The 26739-nt window shown below is 41.7% G+C and overlaps 1 protein-coding gene across 1 annotated transcript in view; it reads right to left on the reverse strand.

Annotated features, from left to right (window-relative positions):
• Positions 1-26739, reverse strand: part of LOC124259660 (cell division control protein 45 homolog) — a 32083-nt gene that overhangs the window by 3120 nt on the left and 2224 nt on the right. Inside the window, exons 2-14 of the mRNA XM_046693838.1 lie at positions 26496-26555; positions 25769-25951; positions 23493-23587; positions 22771-22885; positions 17183-17298; positions 15388-15436; positions 8339-8400; positions 7968-8078; positions 6125-6316; positions 5128-5226; positions 3339-3450; positions 3160-3215; positions 813-951 (exon numbers count right to left, since the gene is read on the reverse strand). Of these exons, the coding sequence (XP_046549794.1) occupies positions 813-951; positions 3160-3215; positions 3339-3450; positions 5128-5226; positions 6125-6316; positions 7968-8078; positions 8339-8400; positions 15388-15436; positions 17183-17298; positions 22771-22885; positions 23493-23587; positions 25769-25951; positions 26496-26555 (1389 nt within the window). The remainder of the gene's footprint in view (positions 1-812; positions 952-3159; positions 3216-3338; positions 3451-5127; positions 5227-6124; positions 6317-7967; positions 8079-8338; positions 8401-15387; positions 15437-17182; positions 17299-22770; positions 22886-23492; positions 23588-25768; positions 25952-26495; positions 26556-26739) is intronic.

Below are 26739 nucleotides of genomic sequence, written 5' to 3' on the forward strand. Positions count from 1 at the left end.
AATTCACCAGTTAAAGTGACATTCCTTCTAAATATTAAAAGTATTTTGCTTCTGGCAATGTATGAAGTGTATATGGGAAAAAAAACCCAATCCCCATATATTTTCTTGTAAGTTTACATTTTAGGCCAATAAAAACATAAGGAACATATTTTTTGAGCGGGGAAAATGTATTTTTTCTCTCTTATTCTTGAAAAAATATGGCTCTTATTCTTGAAAAAATCCTCGGATCCAGTAAAACAAGAAATAAAATTGGTTTGGTCTTATTATATGATATTTGTATAGTGTCAATATCCAGCTCAGCACAGCTGCTCAAAGGCACTTCATTTTTTCCCTCAATTATTGGCTGTCCATCTCAACTCCCTGGGGATCATACAACTCTTGCAGCCATTTAGGCGCACCAAGTTAATGTGTCTTTCCCATCCCATGAGGTACCCATTCACAGCTGGGTGCACTGGGACACATAGTCACAGTATTTTGTCCATGTTTACTGCATGTTGCTGTACCCTCAACTAGGTGTTTGCACATATTCATGTGGCCACTATCTGGTCATTTACTAACGGATTTGTAGGTTCTGTTAAGTGCACAGCGTTGTGTACTCTACACTAGGGGTTGTGACAACACTGAAAGCGTCTGCACACAAAGTTGTCTCCAAGGTTTTTACATCTGGTCACAGGTGGGCTCGATCCCGGCACCTCAAGCTCGCTGGATCACTAGCCTGGCACCTTAGATCGCTCACCTACCGTACCCCATGATTACAGATGTATTAAGTGTAGGGGAGCATATCAGTTATGTAACTGCTACCGATGACTCACCTCCTGTATAAGGGCGTAGAGGAAGGGTCCAGCAGAGATGACCTGATGCATGTCCAGGAATGTCTGGACCTGAGTGACCACAGCCTTCAGCTGACGTTTAGCCAATTCAAGTCCCTTCTCTAAAGCGGCCACATTTGACCTGAAACAAATGACTGACTGACTGAGTTTAGTTTTACGCTGCTTTTAGCAATATTCCAGCAATATCACGGCGGGGGACACCAGAAATGGGCTTAACACATTGTGCCCATGTGGGGAATCGAACCCGGGTCTTCGGCGTGACGAGCCAACGCTTTAACCACTAGGCTACCCCACTGCCCCCTGAAACAAATGAAACCAAGATCAGATGCAGGAGGACTGCAGTGTTAACAGCGGTCAGCTTGTGAAAGGAAAATAGTACATTTAAATAAGCCTGTAAATAAACCTACGGATCAGACAAACAAGAGGCTGATGTTATGAACAACAATCAACACTTGGGGGTTCAACAACAAGCAGTCACATAAGTCACCAAGCCTGACCACCTGGTTCACTATGTTGACTTGTACAATGAGATGACAGTGGACAAATGTCATCCCATAGCGATCATCACCTCCAGTGAATGGGGTTGGTAACATAAGTCTACAACATGGGGTGTAAGATGAGGCTGTAGCGTAACATAGGGTGTAACATGAGGCTGTAACTTGACATGGGTGTAACACGAGGCTGTACCATTACATAGGGTGTAACACGAGGCTGTAGTATAAGATGGGGTGTAACACGAAGCTGTAGCATAACATGGGGCTGTAACATAACATGGGGTGTAACATGAGGCTGTAACATAACATGGGGTGTAACACGAGGCTGTAACATAACATGGGTTGTAACATGAGGCTGTAGCAGAACATGGGGTGTAACACGAGGCTGTAGTATAAGATGGGGTGTAACATGAGGCTGTAGCATAACATGGGGCTGTAACATAACATGGGGTGTAACATGAGGCTGTAGCATAACATGGGTTGTAACATGAGGCTGTAGCAGAACATGGGTTGTAACATGAGGCTGTAGCAGAACATGGGTTGTAACATGAGGCTGTAGCATAACACGGGGTGTAACATGAGGCTGTAGCATAACATGGGTTGTAACATGAGGCTGTAGCAGAACATGGGTTGTAACATGAGGCTGTAGCATAACATGGGTTGTAACATGAGGCTGTAGCATAACATGGGTTGTAACATGAGGCTGTAGCATAACACGGGGTGTAACATGAGGCTGTAGCATAACATGGGGTGTAACATGAGGCTGTAACATAACATGGGGTGTAACACCCTCCCCAACACGAGGCTGTAACATAAAATTGGTTGGAACACGAGGCTGTAACATAAAATGGGTTGGAACACAAGGCTGTAACATAACATGGGTTGTAACATGAGGCTGTAGCAGAACATGGGGTGTAACATGAGGCTGTAGCATAACACGGGGTGTAACATGAGGCTGTAACATAACATGGGGTGTAACATAACATGGGGTGTAACATGAGGCTGTAGCATAACATGGGGTGTAACACGAGGCTGTAGCATAACATGGGGTGTAACACGAGGCTGTAACATAACATGGGGTGTAACACGAGGCTGTAACATAACATGGGGTGTAACATGATGCTGTAGCATAACATGGGTTGTAACATGAGGCTGTAGCATAACACGGGGTGTAACATGAGGCTGTAGCATAACATGGAGTGTAACATGAGGCTGTAGCATAACATGGGGTGTAACACGAGGCTGTAACAAAACATGGGTTGTAACATGAGGATGTAACATAACATGGGGTGTAACATAAGTCTACAACATGGGTTGTAACATGAGGCTGTAACATAACATGGGGTGTAACATGATGCTGTAGCATAACATAGGTTGTAACATGAGGCTGTAACATAACATGGGTTGTAACATGAGGTTGTAACATAACATGGGATGTAACACGAGGCTGTCAAATAACATGGGTTGTAACACGAGGCTGTAAAATAAAATGGGTTGTAACACGAGGCTGTAAAATATCATGGGATGTAACACGAGGCTGTAAAATAACATGGGTTGTAACACGAGGCTGTAAAATATCATGGGTTGTAACAAGAGGCTGTAAAATATCATGGGTTGTAACACGAGGCTGTAAAATAATATGGAGTGTATCATGAGGCTGTAACATAATATGGAGTGTATCATGAGGCTGTAACATTACCTTCAAAACATCCTAATGCAATCAAATACCTGATGAGACCCTCTTTCCTGTAACTGGCAGGGCGAAATGTTTGTGCATGCACATAAATCATCAGGTCATTCTCACTAGCTGCATGAAAATATCTACAGACACCTACCTTGTTAGAATATCAACTGCATCAAGGAAACAATCATTGGGAGTCTTGCCTTTCTCCTACAACAGAACGACAGGTTCTGTAACAGTTTTTATCAGCCATGGATATAATTGATTAATTAATAGTTGACTACACTGGTATGAGAAATATAGTAACAGTAGGAAGGGAATAGCTGTACTTACAGTTCCTTCCAATACTGCACAGCATGCGTACACAGCGTCCGTGGCACACAGCTTGTTTCGGTAGCCATATTGGGCTGAGAATGATGGGATCACTATGTCCTGCATCACCAGCCTGGATGAAGCAATGTAAGAGTTATGCAGAAAACAATAATTATGTTAAACTCAGCATACGAGCTGGATAAGGGAGGAACGTCCAAAGTGAGGAAAGTACGAAACATTTAAATATTGGAGAAATAGAAAAGTGTGGATAAGGTATACAAATATATAGCGCCATGAGCATGCTTACGAGCATGGATTTGTGCGTACTATAAATAGGCACTATTATTATTATTATATTACACATGTCAAAGGGATACCAGGCTATGTGACATAACTTGAGAACAGCTTCTGGTGTACCTGAATTTTGAAATTTATTAACCTCAAGTAGAGATGAAAAACATGAGCCTTACTATATGGGATACTATTTTCATGACACCATCTCCAAGCAACCTTATTCCATTCTGAATATTCCTATCAAATGTTGTCTTGCATATTAACCTGAGTCAATACCCTTGACGTCCTGGTTCTCACCTTGGTGATGGGATAGCTCAGGGGTTAAAGCTTCGCTTGTCACGTCGAAGACTCTGGTTCGATTCCCCACATGGGTACAATGTGTGAAGCCCATTTATGGTGTCCCCCACCATGATATTGCTGGAATACTGCTAAAAGCGGCGTAAAACCAAACTCATCCACTCACTCACTGAATGCTTCAGTACAAATTTCGGCAGTTAGTTCCTCATGCCAGTCTCCACCAAAGAATAGCGGAATTAGTGAGTGAATGGTCTTAAGATACAGTTGTGCAGATTATGGTCTTGTCACCATATGGCCAAAACATAGCTGATGCTAACTGTTATGGCTACATTGTTACCATTACTAGTTATAAGCCTAGAGACCGCCTCCGTGGTGTAGTGGTTAGAGCGTCCGCCCGGAGAGCGGAAGGTCGCGGGTTTGATCCCCGACCGCGTCATACCAAAAGACGTTAAAATATGGTACTTGTTGGTCCCTGCCTGGCACTCGGCATTAATGGGTACAACAAGGACTGGTCAGCTCGGAGTCAGTATAATGTGTCTGAGTGGGGTATTCATGCTTCACTGCGGCATGGTATCTCAGTGGGCTAGCACTTTAAAACCAGCTTAAGTCTGGGCTACACACACATGCACGTCATCATATGAGCGAAATATTCTCAAGCATGACGTTAAACTCAATTTCACCTCACCTCACCTATAAGCCTAGACGCCACAAACTGCTTGAAACCGTGATTCGTGTATCAGCTTGCAGACAGGAGGCCTATGTACATTGGGGGACCCTAATTATACAGGGGGCCTTTCTAGACAAGCGGACACCATGCAAATGGGAAATCCTTTACAGACATTGGAACAGTATATGACACCTTTTGTAGATGGGACTTCATCAGACAGGAGACCTATGTAGACTAGGGACCCTAATTAGACATGGAGGCCTTTCTAGACAAGCGGACACCATGTAGATGGGAAATCCTTTACAGACATTGGAACAGTATATGACACCTTTTGTAGATGGGACTTTATCAGACAGGAGACCTATGTAGACTAGGGACCCTAATTAGACATGGGGACCTTTCTAGACAAGCAGACACCATGTAGATGGGAAATCCTTTACAGACATTGGAACAGTACATGAGACGTTTTGTAGATGGGACTTCATCAGAACAGTCAACCAGCAACTCCCACATTGATCCCCCTAGGTGAAAGAGATCGGTGATGGAACTTACCCATATTTGTTCATCTGGTCCTGTATCATGCCCTTGATGTTGCCCTTCAGCTCCGTGTCCATGGCTGAGAACTTCTGCTTGCACTGGTTCAGTGGCATCCTGAAGGAAGGAAGTGGATGAGTGAGGGAGGGCATAATGATTGAGTGACGCTTAATGCTGCTATGAACATTACATCATCAGGGATGGCAACAGCAAAATCTGTTTTAAATCTGAACTAATATTGTGTCATGGGATGGGGGGGTTCAATGACACAATTTATAACCAATTTACCTAGATAGCATACAGACGTTGGCCCAACGTTGGCAATGGTTTTGACAACATTGCCAACGTTGAATGCCAATCCTGTATGCTATCTAGGTAAATTGGTTATAAACTGACCAAATGGCACATCTAGGGATCATGCTAGAGATATGTACCAAGTTTGATGAAACTAGCATGTATAGTTTGGAAGATCTGCTACAGACAAGATGACATCCTCATAGTCACAGCTTAAATCACGTTTCCATGGAGCAGGGATGGCAACAAGAATATCTATTTTTAGTGGAAAACTTAATATTGTGTCATCAAATGGGGTTTTCTCAATGGATTTAGACGATTCACAATTGAACAATTTGACATAAAATCCGAGGAAATCAGCGGAAAACTGCCATCCCTGATGGAGACAGCAAAAACTAAAATTCATATCTGGGTCTAACCCCCAAAAGGCATCTAGGCATCATGGTTGACATGTGTACCAAGTTTGGTTAAGCTATCATCAATAGTTTAGGAGATATGCTTCGGACAAAAGTGTGACGGACACACGGACGGACCTTCGTTGTTGCGGGGGATAACAAAGACCACATGAATGGATGGACATGCTGATCGCAATAACCCAGGCAAATTTTAAAAACTGGGCAATTAAAGTGGAAACAAGTTTTAAGAATGCAGTTATCTGATTAAAGTCATGGTTTTATTCATCATTTTATCTGTTATTTTCTCACAGAACATCTGACATTACCCCATCTCTGCTAAGAACTCATTGAGTTTCTTCTGTCCCTTGAGCGTCCACACCTTGAACTTGCACGCCATCCCGACCGAGTGACAGATGGACTCAAACAAGGACCAGTGGCGGTACATCGTCAGCGTCAGCTCCTCATCAAACACAATTTTCAAACAGTTGATGGAGATGAGGTTCTCCTCGTCGTCTCCTCTGGAACCATAGTAACGCAGCAACAGCTATGACACAGTTGGGAATCTGAATGCAGTATTTTCCATTATGTCCAAACCATTTTTTGAATGCAGTTTTTTTTCTCACCAAACTAAATCAAGTTTACTCTTAAGTCCGGGTAGATTGCAGGATCGATACTCTGAACTGACTCATCCAAGGTTAACATTTTGTAAAGTCTTGTTGAAATATGGATAGTTTAATGTACAGTGTGTCAGTCAGATATAACAAGAACCGGTTCCACAGAGCAATGTCAGCTGAAATCTAAAAGACGTGTATAAAAGACAAGATGTAATGACTGTCTAATCACTAACATCAGTATGTGAAACAGGGCATCGCATACAGCAATCTAAGGCCTGGTGATCTCTACTCCCACACCTAACACACTTATGAAGATCATAACACTAAGGTTGTAACAACTCACTGATGGTTGTGCCGACGTACGTGAGACTGTAGATGATCGTACTGCTAAGGTTGTAACAACTCACCGATGGTTGTGCCGGGCTACGTGAGACTGTAGATGATTTTAGCACTAAGGTTGTAACAACTCACCGATGGTTGTGACGAGCTACGTGAGACTGTAGATGATTGTAACACTAAGGTTGTAACAACTCACTGATGGTTGTGCCAAGCTATGTGAGACTGTTGATGATTGTAACACTAAGGTTGTAACAACTCACTGATGGTTGTGCGAAGCTACGTGAGACTGTATATGATCGTAGCACTAAGGTAGTAACAAGTCACCGATGGTTGTGCCAAGCTACGTGAGACTGTAGATGATTGTAGCACTAAGGTTGTAACAACTCACCGATGGTTGTGCTGAGCTACGTGACACTGTAGATGATTGTAGCACTAAGGTTGTAACAACTAACTGATGGTTGTGACGAGCTACGTGAGACTGTAGATGATTGTAACACTAAGGTTGTAACAACTCACTGATGGTTGTGCCAAGCTATGTGAGACTGTTGATGATTGTAACACTAAGGTTGTAACAACTCACTGATGGTTGTGCGAAGCTACGTGAGACTGTATATGATCGTAGCACTAAGGTAGTAACAAGTCACCGATGGTTGTGCCAAGCTACGTGAGACTGTAGATGATTGTAGCACTAAGGTTGTAACAACTCACCGATGGTTGTGCTGAGCTACGTGACACTGTAGGTGATTGTAGCACTAAGGTTGTAACAACTAACTGATGGTTGTGACGAGCTACGTGAGACTGTAGATGATTGTAACACTAAGGTTGTAACAACTCACTGATGGTTGTGCCGAGCTACGTGAGACTGTATATGATCGTAGCACTAAGGTTGTAACAACTCATCGATGGTTGTGCCGAACTACATGAGACTGTATATGATCGTAGCACTAAGGTTGTAACAACTCATCGATGGTTGTGCCGAACTACATGAGACTGTAGATGATCGTAGCGCTAAGGTTGTAACAACTCACCGATGGTTGTGCCGAGCTACATGAGACTGTAGATGATCGTAGCGCTAAGGTTGTAACAACTCACCGATGGTTGTGCCGAACTACGTGAGACTAGATGATCGTAGCACTAAGGTTGTAACAACTCACCGATGGTTGTGCTGAGCTACGTGAGACTAGATGATCGTACCGCTAAGGTTGTAACAACTCACCGATGGTTGTGCCGAGCTACGTGAGACTGTAGCGCCATAACATCATCCATGTACTTGTCTCTTGGGGTCTTGAAATGAACATACTGGTCTGACACACCGATAATAGCCAGCCTAGAGAACAAGAAGGAAGCAGGTGGTGTTACTGAACAAAACTGAAATATAGTCCTTAAATACTTCTTGTCAACGAGGAATACAATTATTCTAATCTGTCCATATTTAGTGGTCTTGGGCTACCAGACATGCATACATTTCTAATGATTTTATAAACTTTTGTTGGGTTATTCCTCGTTACCTAAAGTTTGAACAAACTCTGCAGGACAAATTGAAAAGACACGGTCAATGTCAACTGAGTTGACATCTCGATAACTCACCACAATAAATCATTGGTGTCTTTAGACATCTTCCACGCCATTTCAAACATTAATAAGGAGGACTGAAAACAAATCATTACAGATACATATTAATTTGGCATGTTTCATTACAGAAGTTATTAAATTATGTAGTTCAGTCTCATTCTATGGTTAACTTATGATGGAACATGTAATTTTTGGAGTAAAATTGATATTTTATACTTATCCTGACTCATGCTCTTTTTGCTTGTCTTCTTCTTCTTGCGAACATAGTGGAACACTTGTATCTCCCTAATTGAAGCTCCCTTCAATTTAAAATCACTAATTAGTATTCACCACGAGTTACCTCCTTTCCACAAGCGCGGGAACGCGAGCGCCACCTCTACCCATGTGCCTCACTCTCTCCTCATATACTGAGCCCAACATTTGAATTTACAGGAAATCCAAAGTGTTATTTGGGGAGGATGGGAGGGCTGACCTCATGAGTCAGGATAAGTATAAAATATCAATTTTACTCCAAAATTACATATTTTTCCTTATCCTGACTCATCTCTTTAACTTGTAGCATCCTACAGACGGAGGTGGGAATATCTAATACTTTGGATTTTTAATAATTAGTGATTTGAACTGTGATGATTGTAATAACCCTATGGGAACTTCATAAAGGCACTGAACTGATGAATTCCTGCTGCTAACTTATCAGCTGCCATATAAAGGTTATTACCATGTACTTATTATGATAAAGTATATATAACATTAATACAATGCTTAAGACTAATAGACTTAAGCTTGTTAATATCTTAGTATAAACTCCTTGAGTTTGTTAGCTAAAATACTTTTAAGATATAACATAGTACTAAGCTTAGATATGATTAAACTTAAGCTAATTATATAATAGCAAACTCTTTAGAGTTTGTTAGTTAATATACTCTTATATGATATAGATATAATGCTGAGCTTAAGATATGAATAAGCTTTAGCTACATATATAATAGCAAAAACTCTGTAGAGTTTGTTAGCTAATATATTTTTATAATATGAGTATAGTACTGTGCTTAAGCTATAATTAACTTAAGCTACATATATAATAGCCAAACTCTGTAGAGTTTGTTATATAATATATTTTTATAATATGAGTATAGTACTGTGCTTAAGCTATAATTACCTTAAGCTACATATATAATAGCCAAACTCTGTAGAGTTTGTTAGCTATATATATATTTTATAATATTAGTATAGTACTGAGCTTAAGATATAATTAACTTAAGCTACATATATATAGCAAAACTCCGTGAGGGTTTTGTTAGCTAATATATTTTTACAATATGAGTATAGTAGTGTGCTTAAGATATAATTAACTTAAGCTACATATATAATAGCAAAACTCCGTGAGAGTTTGTTAGCTAATATATTTTACAATATGAGTATAGTAGTGTGCTTAAGATATAATGAACTTAAGCTACATATATAATAGCAAAACTCCGTAGAGTTTGTTAGCTAATATATTTTACAATATGAGTATAGTATTGTGCTTAAGATATTATTAACTTAAGCTACATATATAATAGCCAAAAAACTCTGTAGAGTTTATTAGCTAATATGTTTAAAGTGTAACCATAGTACTAAGCTTAAGATAAGATTAGACTTAAGCTAAATGTATATAGCAAAATAAACTCCTTAGAGTTTATTAACTAATATACTTTTTATGTTAAAAACATAGTACTGAGCTTAAGTTATGATGAAACTTAAGCTATATATATATAATAACCAAACTCCGTCGAGTTTTGTTTGATGAAACTTAAGCTAATTGTATAATAGCGAAAACAACCCTTTAGAGTTTGTTAGCTATGATATAAACCTAGTATTGAGCTTATGAAGGAAAACTTAAGCTACATATATAATAGCAAGAACTCCGTAGAGTTTGTTAGCTAATACATGTTATAATGTAACCATAAAGCTTAAAATATGATGAAACTTAAGCGAAATATATAATAGCAAAACCCTCTTTTAGAGTTTTGATAGCTAATATACCTATATGATATAAACATAGTACTTTCTTAAGATATGAATAAGCTTAAGTTACATATATAATAGCTAAAACTCTGTAGAGTTTGTTAGCTAATACATGTTATAATATAACCATATTGCTTAGAAATATGATGATACTTAAGCCAAATAGCAAAAAACTCTTTAGAGTTTGTTAGCTAATCTACTTATATGATATAAACATAGTACTAAGCTTAAGATATGAATAAGCAAGCTACCTATATAATAGCAAAACTCCTTAGAGTTTGTTAGCCAATATATTTTAATAATATGAGTATAGTACTATGCTTAAGGTATAATTAGCTTAAGTTACCTATATAATAGTAAAACTCCGTAGAGTTTGTTAGCTTAATTAACTTAAGCTATGTATAAAATAGCCAAAAACTCTGTAGAGTTTGTTAGCTAATGCATTTATCATGTAACCATAGTATTACTCTTAAGATATGAATAACTTAAGGTAAATATATATAATAACAAACTCTGTAGAGTTGTTAACTTATATATTGTATGATGTAATAATCATAGTACTGTGATGATAAAAAGGAACTTAAGTAAATTATATATAGCATGAAGCTATTTAGTATTGTTATAAGATAAGTAAAAATCTGTTAGATTGACTTATCTTCTCCAAAGAACTGTCAGCTGTTGTCGCGAGGACCATGGGATCGAATTGGTGTATACCTGAGGCGTCCTCGGTGGTGATATCTCTCAGATAAAGGTTTGCAACCACCATGTCGGTTCCAGAAATTAACCCTCCATTATTTCAATCACATTTGTGTAGAACAATTGTAGAAGTTAAGCTATAATATCATGAGTATTAAGCTCATGGAGGGTGGAATAGGTCCATCCATATGCACGTAGTATGACAGTTCTGATCCAAATGGAGATATAGTACATGGGACTTCACTCTCATGTAAGTTGATGATAGAGAGGAAATAATCTGTTGCATTTTTTCCTCCTGTTTGGTTTGGTGGAGATAAATTTACAGTGCTCTTGCTGGCCATCTTGATAGAATCATGCGTTATCATGGGGTCCAAGTATGTCATCCAGCGTGTTCATAAACCTCACTTGTGAGGTGTTGGATACACTATATTCATATCCCAGGTTGGAGTGAAATTTCCGTTTTATTCTCCAAACAGAAGTTTAGTAGGTTTACTAACCATCTAGTTGTGTTAGTCGCTTGATGAAATTCAGCTGTAGTCTGAAACGCTGTGGATTTAGATCCACTTGTATCTTCGTCTAGGTAATTAAATGCGAAGTCCTTGGCGATGTAGGTGCACAACCAGGTGTGTCTGTCCTCGTTGAACTTTATGTAAAATCGCCTGACTGCCGATCCCTCGTCTTAACTTGACAGGGGAGGTCTCTAACTGAAGAAAGGCAGTCTAATCATGAATGTTCAGGTTAACTGGACTGTAATGAGGCTTGCTTTCGTTCACTGATATATAGTTGTCACTTGTGGCGTAAGTCTTGAACTGTGAATTGAGATCGACCTCTGTGTAGGTCGTTGTCCCTCAGCGATCCAATCAGAACAAGGCATTTTGATTCTGTATAATACCCGGCTGTGATGTCACGGTGTAAGCGGGAAAAAAACCTACCTTGAATAAATTCTTGTCGTCGTTGATATTAGCATAAGCGTCGGTCTTCACCGTAGCTTCCCGAAGTTATCCGGTGACCACGTGTTTTGAGGGTTAATGGTATCATGTGAAACCTCCGGTATGAAATATCTAAGCTCTGTAATTTAATGCTGGGTAGGTTATTTTCCTGGTTGTCGGAAAGTAATTTCAGTTTTGAATATAATTCCGACTTCCTTATATATAAAGGGTATAAACAACTTGCAAGTTGTGAGCTTGTAGACTGTATACATGAATGTATGCGTCATAATTGTAGAATTAACGCGTTGAACTTGTTGTACATATTTCTTCTCCAGAAACTTTGGCGATTAAGAGTTATACTTTCGCTGTAACAAGGCTGCTGTTCAATTTCGATATTGAATTGTCTGCAGATATCGTAATAGTCGCATGTAGATAATCGTATATGGAATAGTCGGGATTGTATATTAGCAATTTATACTGAATAGTTGATTTCTGTGAAGATCTATGAAATGTGGTTGACTAATAATACAGCGGCGTTCTGTGTTGTAAATAGCCTGAGCAATTATCTTAGTAGAAACTTATAGCGGCATCTGGCATACAGTTGATAATCAACTTATCGCGGCGTCTTGAACGGACTGACAGTAGCTATATATGCCGAGTGGCTAGTATATAGAAACCTTGGAGGAGACTTCCTCGGTGACGCCGGAGACTTGAAGTTCTCGAAGTATCCCTTCTAGATCTTCTGGGTGAAGTAGACTTGGAGCCACTTAGCCTTAGCGACCATCACGAAGGTGTAGAGTCAAAGCCGATTAGTATATATATATATATATAAATATATATATGGCTTGCCGTGAACAGCCTCTGTGTTTAACAGGATGTGGGATCGTGGCAGCTTGCCTAAATAGGGCGCATGGATCATCTTATCATATTCAGAAGTGGGTGTTCACGAAGTCTGGTGATAAGTGTCTAATTGATCGTTCTAGATCTATTTAGGCCAGCGAACATCGATCTCGTCATGGATTCAACAGAACCAATATCACGATTGTAGTTCTTATACTTGATATCGATGATCAACTTGTCTATGGGTTGATCTTCACCGGAGACTTGTGAGGGAGGCGTTGATAGTTTGTGAAGCTCTTGTATAGTCCCTCGATGTCCTTCTAGATGATGATGATCTGGATTCCAGGTGTCCTTGCCGCATGCCTTAGCGAAGCTTCCTCTGCGTCGGTCAGGGAACGGCGATATGACCTTGAAGGCTTCCGTGATGTCTGATGGTCGAGTCCACATCTAGGGATGAAACGCATAAGGTGATGATCTATCCTGCCTTCGCGAATTCGCCGAAGGCTGTATCTAGGTTCCTTTCGCCGCGAAGGCCTTCGCGAAGGCTGTTCATCTAGGTCCTTCGTCAAGGTGGTCCGTGACTTCCTTCAGCGAAGGTGACATCGTCCTGGCTGCTCGTTGGCGGGGGTGCCTCTGGGGTGCTGTCTCACGTTGGAGCCTTCGCCGAAACTTTCGGACCCTGCTACCGCGGATTATAGTGGTCCTCCATGATGTTCATAATTAGTGGCATCATGTCTTCTGGGATGGTCTGCGGCAGAGGTCGTCGGTGCTTTATCTCGCGGTGTTAATGGAGGGTCCACGGAAAATCGTCCGACATCAGTGTAGAGGCATCAGGCTGCATGGTGATCTCTGCTGATGTCGTTGTAGCTAATCACCGGTCGTTTCTTGTGGCGTCGATGCGTGGGGATGATGATCAGCTGATCATCGTGAGAGTCCAGGTCATCGGCTGGAACAATCTCGGTTGAAAGTCCTAGTAGACTTCGTTGATTTTCCCTCAGAGGTCGGCGCTGCCCTGGGTGTCGCGGCGTCTGCGTTGAGTGTTAGTAATGATGGGACCCTCAGGGCGATCATCCATATCTCGCGTTGGTACATCAGGCTGCATGCTGATCTGTGCGACATCGGTCAATCTTTGATGTACATCGGTATGATGACCGGCTGATCATCATACAGGCCCAAAACTGCGATGGGAGCGATCTCGGCTGTTGAGATGTAGTAGAAAAGCCCTCTAGTCTTCTGCTGCGGCGATGGGATGTCTGGGGAAGCAGGATGCTTCTTGGAGATGGCGGACTACGTCCACACCTCTCCACCACTCTAGCGGAACACCACCGCGGGAGAGTCGACCAACAGCAGTAGACTGGCGAGGGTTCGGTGTATCAGTCATACTAGACTCTGCATCACAGCGACCTATCTGCTGTGCGTTCCAAAGCATAAAGTAAATATTAATAAAAGGTAGAATTGGATAAATTAGTACCGCAACTGCAATGTGAATATAATAAACATGGCGCCGTACATCATATTAAAGGCGGATCAGCAGCAGCATAAAAAGCGTAATCTGCAATGGTACAGAATTTTCATCAGCGTAATCCACTGAAACAAACCGGCGTCCGTGAATAAACTGTAGAAAAGCGACTAAATATCAATATATAATGGTTGAAGGATACTAGCTAAACCTCTATAGATGTCTATCGAGGGTAACTAACTAAATACAAAACAAAGGATATAGTGTGTCGGGAGACTGGCTCTCACGTCCAGCTCACTGGGCGAAGAAGGAGAGAGTGAGGCACATGGGTAGAGGTGGCGCCCTCGTTCACGCGCTTGTGGAAAGGAGGTAACTCGTGGTGAATACTAATTAGTGATTTTAAATTGAAGGGAGCTTCAATTAGGGAGATACAAGTGTTCCACTATGTTCGCAAGAAGAAGAAGACAAGCAAAAAGAGCATGAGTCAGGATAAGGAAAAATAATTAACCTCCACATGATAAATATATTGGCAATAATCTGTATAGGGGATCAACATTCTAGATGGTAATGGAATCAATGAGCGAGTGAGTTTAGTTTTACGCCGCACTCAGCAATAGTCCAGCTATATGGCATCAATCTGTAAATAATCGAGTCTGGACCAGACAATCCAGTGATCAACAGCATAAGCATCGATCTACTCATTTGGGATACAATGACATGTGTCAATCAAATCAGTGAGTCTGACCACCCGATACCATTAGTCACCTCTTATGACAAGCATGGCTTACTGAAGACCAATTCTAACCCGGCTCTTCATGGGTCTCAAATATATCAAAAGCGTGCACATGGTGAAAAGCAACTTATGCCCATCAGCTAAATAAACCTTCTTTGATTTGTTGCTTTAAAACTATGCTGCATAATGTTCTGCTTTGTTCCAACCAGTGAGGTGAGGCGAGCAATGGAACACTAAAAGCAACACAATACATATACCATCCTCCTTTCAGCAATGTTCCAGCTTTACACAGTGTACCTATGTGGGGATTTGAACCTGGGCTTTAGGTGATGAGAGACCGTCTTAACTACTCAGCTATCCACTAAACTTTGGCCCAAAGATGATGGAGTTCTATACTTACTGAAGTTCCATATGATGTGAACTTTGTGTAGTCAAATATGACCTTGTTCCTGCAAGAGAAACACAAGACACTGATTATCAAGACTGCTTCTAGGGTCTGACTTGTATCCATCACATCAAGTAATGGCTGTTTCCAAGGTAATCTAGTAAACCAGTGGTTGATAGTATGAGAACCAACGAGGGTATTTCATCTCTGTTCTGCTGTGATAGAACTAATGGTGGTCCGATTAATTGAAATAATCGAAGATTGGTCGCAGTCACTAAACGTCCAAGCAATCGATCATGTTTTCTCATAATCGAACACAAACAATTCTAGAACACTTGTTTTCATTAACAGTATTTTTCACTAGGTTGGTTTTGTCTGTTACATTTCATAAGCACTACAAGCTCGTTCCAAGTCATGATTGAATTTATCTTAAAGACTCTAAGAAATTTATGTTCCTGCATACTAGTCATCCTTTAAAGATGTGAAATTTTGCCAAAAAACCCCCCAAAGAACTACATGGTTTTTTCCTTAATGTTTTGTGCATTAACACATTTCATAAATGACGCTAACCAATTATTTTCGATGATTGATTGGTTGTAATGAACCAATCATCAATTATGAGATTTTAACCAATTCCCAACACTAGATAGAACACACACATTTCTGAAAGAATTCCCGACCTCCAAGTTTTACGGCAAAATTGTGTACAATTTCTCTTGGTGACTTTGAAATGGACCTCCAGTTAGACAGTTGTCAGATCAAGCATTTAATACACTAAGAGGAAACAGAAGACTGCTTTGAATTCCTTTAGTATGAAACATTTCGCTGTGTGTAGAGTGATGAGGGTAAATATGGGGTTTAACATCACATTCAAAATGACTTCACTGAATTCTTCACTGAAAGTACCAAATGCTTCACGGATCATAAAACAATAATGTTTATTCATTTTTGTTTACAAATGAAACCAAACAAATTTCATTGTGTAACAGTAAGTGAGTGAGTGAGGTTAGTTTTACGCCGCACTCAGCAATATTCCAGCGATAGGGCAGCTGTCTGTAAATAATCGAGTCTAGACCAGACAATCCAGTGATCAGCAGTATGAGCATCGATCCGCGCAATTGGGATAGATGACATGTGTCAACCAAGTCAGCGAGCCTGACCACCCGATCCCGCCTCTTACAACAAGAATAGTCGCCTTTTGTGGCAAGCATGGGTTGCTGAAGACATATTCTACCCTGGATCTTCACGGGTCTCATTGTGTAACAGACAAGTTATGCAAACTGGTATGGTGTTTCCAGATCAGAGTTTCTGACACTCAAGAGGACATGAGGTCACTTCTGCCCCAGAAACCCCAGCAGTTGTTTCATTATGCATTCACCACTATTCCAGCTGAACGTGTTTTGTTTTTGATTTTTTTTGTTTAATGACACACTCAGCAATATTCCAGCCGTATGGCAGCGGTCTGAAAATAACTCAACCTGGACCAGACTATCCAGTGATCAAAAGCATGAGCATTGATCTATGTGATTGGGATACGTTGACTTCTGTCAACCAAGTCAGAGAGCCTGACCACACGATCCCACTGGTCACCTGATATGACAAAGCATGGGTTGCTGAAGACCAGTTCTAACCCGGATCTTCACGGGTCACCAGCTTTACAATGGCAGCTTGGAAGTTATTAATAGTCACATCACAAACAGAAATTCCTGGGCCACTGATAATACAGATTCCTTGGAAGGTTGAAACATGGAATTGAGGGTTGAAATATCAGATATGATTGAAGATACAACCTTATTGACCTTCACCTCACCTATTTTCGTTCCACAATCTCTTTTCTCTCCGTCTGTCTATGGCTGCCTCGTCAAACCTCCGTTTTTTCCCCGATCTGTCAGAACTGTCACTCTCATTACCAGAGTCCTCGTCTGACTGAAACAACACCAGTCATCTGTTATATTAAAGTCTACAACTTGCTTTTACTTACCTCTGTATCCAAAAATTTAATTTTCTGACTAAAATTGATATTTTATACTTATATTTACTCATGCTAAATGCTTGTCTCCTTCTTCTTACGAATGATAGTGGAACACTTGTAGTCTCCCTTGCCTCCTTTGGCGCCCTTTTTGGTCACATGACCAGCTATGTTTGTCCCTCTCTCCGTTTGTACGCCCGACACCCGGATTTACAGGGAAATCCAGAGTGCCCTGAGGGGGGAGGTTGGGAGGGCTGACCTCATGAGTCAGGATAAGTATAAAATATCAATTTTAGTCAGAAAATAACCTTTGTTTCCTTATCCTGACTCATGCTAAATGCTTGCAGAATCCGTTGGAATCGGTGGTGGGTCAGGCCACTTCTGGATTCACTGGCTGTTGATTTACGTCCTGTATTACCCCCCATAGGAACTTATGACGGCACTGTTGATGATTCTGTTCTTCCAACTTCCATCTGATGAGTCGGAGTCCATTAGTTATCTATTGCAACTCCATCTCTTGATGCATGCATCAAGTGGAGATGCGACCCTTCTTCATGTACGAGTATGTCCTATACAAGTACAGGGTCTATCACTCATGCTAGTCTGTCCTTGACGTGTGCATGGACTTTAACCATTTGCTCTCCAGAGCGTTGGTTTTCACAAGTCACGTGATAAAAGCGTGAGATTTTTCTCAGCGCCTTTGTAGAACCATTAGTTGTTGTGCTACAACAAGTGGCCCAAACTGGTGAATGCCTGAGACGTCTTCGGTGGCAATGTCTCTGAGGTAGTGGTTGGCAAACACAGTGTCCGATTTCCAAAAGCAGCCCTCCATTATTGTTGTGATCGAGCAGTTTCCATGCAGAGCAAGTGTAGACGGCAGGGCTCTGACTTCGTGGGGATTGGAGGCACGAGGAAGCTCAAGTCCTGCTGCTTTGTAGGCCCTTAGTATGACAGCTCTCACCCAAACTGATATAGTTGTCCATGAGACTTTTGTGGACGTCTCAGTGGATAAGGGGATGAATAGGCGCTTGAATTTTTGTCTCCTTATTTTTGTCCTTTGTAGGTAGACTTTCAATGCTCTGACAGGGCATAAGGATAAATCCTGTGTATCCTGTGGCCCAAGGACTGTAGAAAGTGCTGGGATGTGGAACTGTCTGTCAGGCTGGCCGGGCAGTTGGTTCTTGGCAATAAAGTCCCATCTCAGTCCAAGATGTATGATATCACGATGTCTTGCTTCAAATCGTGTTCGTTCAAAGTCCAGAGCATGTACTTCTGATGTACTTCTGGATAAATTCTCTGCCATTGTCCACCACCGCAAATGAGGAATCAGCCGCCCCGTAGTGTGGAGAAACAACTCTTAACCCCGGGAATGAAGTCACATTCGAGCCAAAGCTGGCTGAATGGGTCACATCCTCAACCGCGCTCGCCAAACAAAGTCTACCATTGCCGCCTTGTTGCCTAGCAACTGGAGCCAAGGCTGAGCTGAGGCCCTGGGGGACTCGAGAAATTGTAACACAACTCTCTGGACTTTGGTGACGCGGAGACTTCACCTCACGCTGTCTCGAATCTCGATCCTGGGTGGGGACCAGTTCTGACTTCTTGAGATTGATAATCCAGCCCAACTTGGTGAGTATATCTCCCTTTTCCACAGATGAGATCAATGAACGCAGTGTCTCCATTCAGACGGTACCTCTATCATGTCGTTCAGACCTTTGAGATGTAAAATAGGTCTCTCCGTCCTTTTTGGTGACAAGGAAATAGATCGAGTAATAACCTGCCTCTTCCTGTCCCACTGGCACCACCTCGATGGCTGCCTTGTCTAGTAATGACTGGACCTCGCCACGGAGCGCCTCTGCCTTCTCCGGGGTGGCCGGCACTGGAGAAGGGAGGTTGGTCTCGCTTCCACTGTGGCATGTGGCCTACCCTGGACAGGACCCAGGGATTGGAGGTGACCTTTCCCCATTCCGACAGGAATAGGGTAAGTCGACCACCCACAGGGATATTTGGCATGAGGCCAGTACTCCGACTGCTAAATCTGGTACCGACAAGAGCTCCGGAGGAATTATTGCTGGGAAGCCGGGGCTGACGTCCCCTTGCTCTGAAAAGGCTGGTGGGGCGCCACAGCCTTGCCCTTGCCTCTGCCCTTCCGCGACTGTAATGGCTGAGCCCATTTAAAAGGTTCCTTAAATCTGCTTCTGTGTGGAGAATCTTAGAGGCTCCTTCGGGGACGTCTAAGGCTGAGCTGACGTTGGTAGCGTTGTCCAGACTTCTAGCTTCAGACGTTGAAGATCGTCAGGTGCGTGGGCCTTCGTGCAGGCTTTCCTCTTCATTCAGGTGCGTTGGAGAGGCTGCTGAACCTTCGCGCAGGCTTGTATTCGTTGTAGTGGTCTTCGTAGCAGCTTCCTCCTGCGCGAAGCGACGTTCCATCATCGATATCATCTGATCTGTAAACTGTTGCATAAACAGCCCCGGATTGAAGTTCTGCGACGTATGTTGACACTGCTGCAGGGTTGATGATGCTTCTGAGAACACTGAGGCCTCTTCTAAGGTACGCTGCACTTGTGAAGAGTTAATGTTGCTGCTATCTCTGGTACCCAATGTCTGCGTTGATAGAAGGTCTTCTGTCAATGTCTGCACTGATACAGTTGCCGGTGTAGCTGTTGAAGCAGGCTTCGTCTTCTTGCTGATGACTGTGACTTCAGGTATGATGATGGGGGGGATCATCATCCACGTCTGCTTCTTCCAAGGTACAATATCGGCAATGAAGGATCTCGTCTTCTGCGTAGAGCTGTGAAAGAGACTTCTGGCTGAAGCCTTAGGAGCTGTAGACTTCTGCTGAAAAAGATCTGCCCTCGAGTCTTCTTCGAGGAATTATGAATACAGTAGTTAACACAAGGTACCCAGTCCTTTGCGACATGACTTGCGTCCTATGAAGAGAGAAAAAACATAGTTATTAAATTCAAAAGTAGTTAGTTTCTGACAATGTTTACAGTGAAAGATGGAAGAACATGTAGTAGTGCAATCAGGACATAATATATGCAGGTTAGCCAGACAGCCGGTACCTACAAACGAATACAAGTTTTCATCAATTGTAAACCAGATGAAAAACATGGCAAACAACGTATAATTTTGACATAATATAAAAACATTTGATAATATACAATCCAAAAACCGTATACAGCTGCACTTTAGATGTAAAAGGTCCAAAATAGAAAAGGATGTGTGCCGTATAGGGACCCAGGTGCTCTCACAACAGTCCTCGAGTGCGAAGAAGGAGAGAGTGACTAACATAGCTGGTCATGTGACCAAAAAGGGTGCCAAAGGAGGCAAGGGAGACTACTCGTGGGTGAGTGATGATTTTACGCCCGCTTTTTAGAAGGGAACTTCAAGGGATTCCAAAGAAGCTCTTGAGGTGTCTCAACTGCTGCAAAGCTACCCCCAGGGATAGCTTTGGACTGGATCAATCTCAGGAGGTGGACCAGATGAAGAGCCAGGAGCTACCGAAGCCGGATGGGCTGGAGTAGAAGGCTGTATTTGGTTCCAGGCTGAGGTTATGGCCCTGATCATCATATTTAGATCCGGAGTCGCTGTAGGAGTGGGATTGTTATCAGATTCCCATGACTCAGCGATGATCCTAGTGTGAGTCGAAGGATTCTCAGAGCGTGTAGACGGAACAGGTGGATCTAGATCGTATAGGTGACCTGGGTTGGTAAGATGATCTGGACTTGTAAAGTGATCTGGATTGATTCGATGCACTATCGTGATCTGGATCGAACAGGTGATCTGGTTTGCAGTTGGGATCTGGCTCAATTTGATGATCTGGATCGGTTAGTTGATCTAATTTGATGTTGTGATCTGGATCAGTTCGGGTGATCTGGATCAGTCTGGCGATCTTATTTGATGTTGTGATCTGGATCGGTTCGGTGACCTGATTCTGGTTGTGATCTGGATCCAATCGGTGATCTGGATCGGCCCGATGATCTACTTTGATGTTGTGATCCTGATCTGTTCCGCTCTGGATCTGTCCGGTGATCTGATTCGAAGTTGTGGTCTGGACCCGTTTGGTGATCTGGATCGGTTAGGTGATCTGGATTGATCAGGTGATGTGGATCGAAGTTGTGCTCGGATCATGACTGTGATTTGGATCGAACCGGTGATCTTGATCGCACGTTGATCTAGATTGGGCTTGTGATGGTGATTGGGATCTTCACGTGAAGGTGATCTAGATCGTTGTGGTGATCTAGAATGATGTGGCGATCTGGATCGGCGACAAAACCTGAAGTGTTGATTCATGATGAACATCCCCTGGGGACGCTGTGGTAGCCAGCTCCGTCCGGTTCAATGAACTGTGGGGAGACAGTTGGCTGGTTGAACGCGGTAGGCCAGGCTCCACACAAACTGAGACAGTCGAGGGGATATGTACTGATGATCTGGGTGATGGTAGTGTCGATCTAAGGTCCCCTGGTAGTGTAGATGGGACAGGCAACGAAGAATTATCAATCACAACCACCCGCGAGTGATCTGACGCTATGGAAGAAGGTGATTGATGCATACATAATAGGTGCCGAACATCCTCAGATAAGTACGAATCTGATGAAGCGTCCATAAAATGCTCTTGAACCACAGACGTCGCTCTCTTGCGTGAAGGTACGATTTTCTGTCACTGTAACTTGATACACTTGGCGGGAGTGGGATCAGATTCTGTTGATTTCCTTTCCCTATCGGCGATTCTCCGTGAGCAAACACAAAGGAAGGCCTTAAAATCCTCATCTTTTAGTAAATTACACTTGCCACATCGTTTGTTCCAGTTACATTGTCCAATAGAGTCACTGCAAGACGAGTGAGGGTCGAGGGACGAATAATTCGCCTTGCATTGAGCCCAACTTTCCTTTTCCTTGACTGATTATCAGTTTTCCCCATGATGTTAGGGTGAAATAATGTCCCTAATATACAGCACGTCCACACAGTCGTGCGACAAGAAAGAGAATGATCATTCAAGGTAGTCACGAGGGCAAATAGTGGAGCATGCTGAAAGCTTTATTAGGAACTAGGAAGCTAATTAAGGAGAGCAGCATGGAGTGCACGGGCAAATGGACAAGAAGGCCTATGAGATAAAAGTTTACAGTCGTTCCACTAAAAGTCGAAGCAAGAGAGAGAGGAACAAGTCGTGAGATAGGATAAGTTTAAAAATTCATCATATTGGCAAAGTTGACCTATGTGACTAGTCAAAATGAAGTCATAAATGCGAAAATTAGCAATTGAAACCTTTGATAAAATATACAAACTTTTCATGACATTGTTTCTCTAGATGTGTTTATCATGTATGTAATGAAACCATAGCAACAAAAAATTACCCCGCCATATGCTTTTCTGACTTACAACTTGACTCAAACCAAAGGGATGTGCGACAAGACGTGTTTCTGACTTACACTGTCGTCCCTGAAGACTTCATCGTACTCTGGCAGCTCCGTCAACTCCTCCTCCTTCATCAACAACTTGACCTGCACAGCGTTAAACACATTGTGGATGTCTACCGGACGGTGACTGCAAGCAAAAGAACATATCACATTCAGGTCATGAATCATACTACTCAACTAAAGTTAAGGTCCACATGATTCCTTCATATTACTGTGTCATCGCAAATTCTTTCCTATCACTAAAGTTAATCTGTTACTGCATGATAGATTAGTATTAAATATGAAAGAATTAGTGGTCTTTTGAGGTATATTTCAATTTCTGCACCATGGCAGATTATATTATATGAAAGAACTAGGTGGTCCTTAACTAATTCTGAGCAGCATATTTCAGTCATGTCAAAGCATGGGATATTAAAACAGGGTTGAATCACTGTTTGGACAATAATTTTTGAAATCAAAATCTAGACTTTTGCAATGATATATTGTTTTTATATGTTATGATTAACATATCTTTCAAATTTGAACGAAATTGGTGAAGAAATAAAGATTTTACAAAATTCTACCGCTACACTATTATATTTAAAAAATGTGCATTCTATATAATAGCTGAGCCATTGTTTGAGTTTTAGTGTGGCTTGATTATTTATAGACTGCTGGAATATCACTGAGTCGCGTACACCAACAAACAAAGTTACAAACATTTTCCTACAGGAAAATGCTGGAAGGAAGTGTACCTGTCACTGATGTAGAAGCCGGGCGTGCTCGGTGGCTGCAACATCTCAACAACATCCACAGTGGCACATGAGTTGATCATCACAACATGCTTGATCTGGAAACACAGACAGTAAGCGTGAGAAATATTATCATGTCTTATTAAAGATGCCATTTTGTTTCCTGGTGCACATTGTTGCAGAGCATCATGAATGCTAGTATATCGTTTCAACACAGGCAATAATTTGTGTACCCCTCTGATAAGCTATGTTTGCAGAGCATCATGAATGCTGGTATATCGCTTCAACACAGGCAATAATTTGTGTAATAATTTGTGTACTGCTCTCTGATAAGCTGATAGCTATGTTTACAGAGCGTCATGAATGCTGATATATCGTTTCAACACAGGCAATAATTTGTGTACCCCTCTGATAAACTATGTTTACAGAGCGTCATGAATGCTGATATATCGTTTCAACACAGGCAATAATTTGTGTACCCCTCTGATAAGCTAGTTTCAACACAGGCAATAATTTGTGTACCCCTCTGATAAGCTATGTTTACAGAGCATCATGAATGCTGGTATATCGTTTCAACACAGGCAATAATTTGTGTACCCCTCTGATAAGCTATGATTACACAATGCCATTTAGAAATGAAATACACAATGCCATTTAGAAAGTGGTCAAATGTAACATATGTTATATTTTGGATTACACTTTCTTAGTAAAGTGCAGATTCTTGTACTATTGTTGGGTTGAGCCCTTTGCGGGTTTCGCAGTGTTCACGAATGGTGTTTCAAAGTAACAGGACATTGGGTCCTGTAAGTTTCAGATGTCTGTCTGACCCACTGAAAATTCACAGGACCCATGGAATAAATTTAAACACACATTTCAGATCAAACATTTCTTATAATATTAAGTGAACACTGGATTCAAACCCACACTCTCTGAGTCAGGCACCAAATCACCAGAACACAAAGTCAGACACCTAGCCGTGGGAGCCGTGTCAATTTACACTTATCAGTGGAGTACACAAAGTCCACAGTCTAGACTACCAGTTGTCCGACTTCCATTTTGCAGAATGTTACATTTGACCATATTCTAAATGGCATTGTGTAATCATAGGCCAAATACTGACCAAATTTCACCTACAGTTTTTACCATTTGTCATTTAGTTGAAAATGTAATATCAGTGGGTGGGCAGTGAGAATACGGGAAGAAAGACTGGAAGAAAAATCTAAAGCAATCTTTACAGGTGAGATGCTGACCCACTACCTGAGGCTTAAAGGCCGGGGTTCAAACCTATACACATATGGGGTGTGGCCTCCTTGCCTTGTTAAAGCTGTCTTTTGATGCAAATCCATGCACTATTCTAGTACAATCCATGAAATATCACAAAATTGACTAACTGGTTCATGATCAAATTAAGCCACAGTGTAAAGAAGTATCTTATGAAGGCTCACTATAAAATGCATGTATGCAGACAGCCTACAAAACATACACTCTGAAAATATATTTCTCTTACTCAAACACAGATTTGAATTTCCCATTCAGACAGGTGACCAGAGGAGGTGCGTTTCCATAGAAACAAGCCTATGAGTTGGCTAAAAGTTTCATTCAGGGTTTCATGTTTCAGACAGGCTGTGAAAATGACTCCCTCCCCACTCCCCTGACCCTATGCTGTGCAGGGTTAGGGATGTACACTTATTTGATCCTGACACCACCATGTTGAAGATTTTATTTTCAGAACATAAGTAAAATTTGGAATTTCATATATGTTAATCAAATTAATCTCTTTAGTCATCAAAACATGTAGTGAAAGAGTTGTTGGGACATTTACTATAAGGCACATGTTTATTCTCGTAGTAAATTCCAAGGTTAACTTTTGACATCGCCAGGCTCTGGTCAGGCACCCATAGCTGTTAGAATCCTGTCAGATAACATCTACACTGCTGAAGAGTTGCCAACAGGAGACTAACTGGAAACCCACAGGTTTTTTGGAGGTTTGCACCCCGGCCTTAAAACTCATGATCAGCATACGCTCACATGAAGAAGGGAGACAACTCTGCACAGAAAGATCCTTCCCGACTGGGTCACCTTCTCATCCACATGTGTGTAGGCTTGTTGAATCATAATTGTGGCGTCTACCCTCCAATTTGTCTACACATCCATTTAACATATATCAGAACTCACGCCTTCTGAATTCTCTACGAAGGCCTGCTCCAGGTCTGAATCATAATTGTGGCGTCTACCCTCCAATTTGTCTATACATCCATTTAACATATATGAGAACTCACGCCTTCTGAATTCTCTACGAAGGCCCGCTCCAGGTCTTCCAGGCCACTGACCCACGCCTTCTGACAATGGTGTATGGGACTACCGCACAATGGTGTAGCATCTGGAACAGATACTGAAACAACACATGTAACCATAGCAACAAGCATCCGCTGACTATAATTCTCTGATGGTGTATAGTGATACTGAAACACAACATATACGTAACCATTGACTGGGATAACAGTGTACTCTCAAACCATTTAACATATATGAGACCCAAACTGAAGGCCAGAAGATCTGAATCATATGTGTAGACTATGTGATCTATTTCACTTTGATCATACATAAAAAAAGTGGAATCAGAACTGAAACTTTTCCCATCTTGAGGGCATTATATTGCTATGTCAGTTTGTTGCTGACATTTCTCTTTGATCAGACATGATCAGGGGCAAATTATATTTACAATGTCTCCTAACCCATGTCAGAAGAAAATGTGAAGAGAATTCAAATACTGACTGACTGACTGACTGAGTTTGGTTTTACGCTGCTTTTAGCAATATTCCAGCAACATCATGGCGGGGGACACCAGAAATGGGCTTCACACAATGTACCCATGTGGGGATTCGAACCCAGGTCTTCGGCATGACGAGCCAACACTTTAACCACTAGGCTACCCAACCGCCCCAGAATTCAAAGAAAGAAGAAAGAAAAGAAACAAAATTACAGAATAAGACATATCTGCCAAACCTGCAAAATCTTGCATGCACATAATGCATCCACATCGAAAGACACCAGTACCAGAACTCGCTGAAACAGAAGAAAGAATTTTACAGTTTTTATCATTACCATATACAATGACTGGTGTCAGCCCATATGGCCTAAAATTATTCAACTAGGTAGGAAAAGTTCATTAGGCTATGTGGGCATTCATGCCTTATGGACTTGAAAATGATTATGCTATAATACGTGTTACTTTCAATGTCATTAGAAT

Source organism: Haliotis rubra, unplaced genomic scaffold (genome assembly GCF_003918875.1).
Source record: "Haliotis rubra isolate DU_JTF1 unplaced genomic scaffold, ASM391887v1 Scf731, whole genome shotgun sequence".
Classification (NCBI taxonomy): Eukaryota; Metazoa; Mollusca; class Gastropoda; order Lepetellida; family Haliotidae; genus Haliotis; species Haliotis rubra.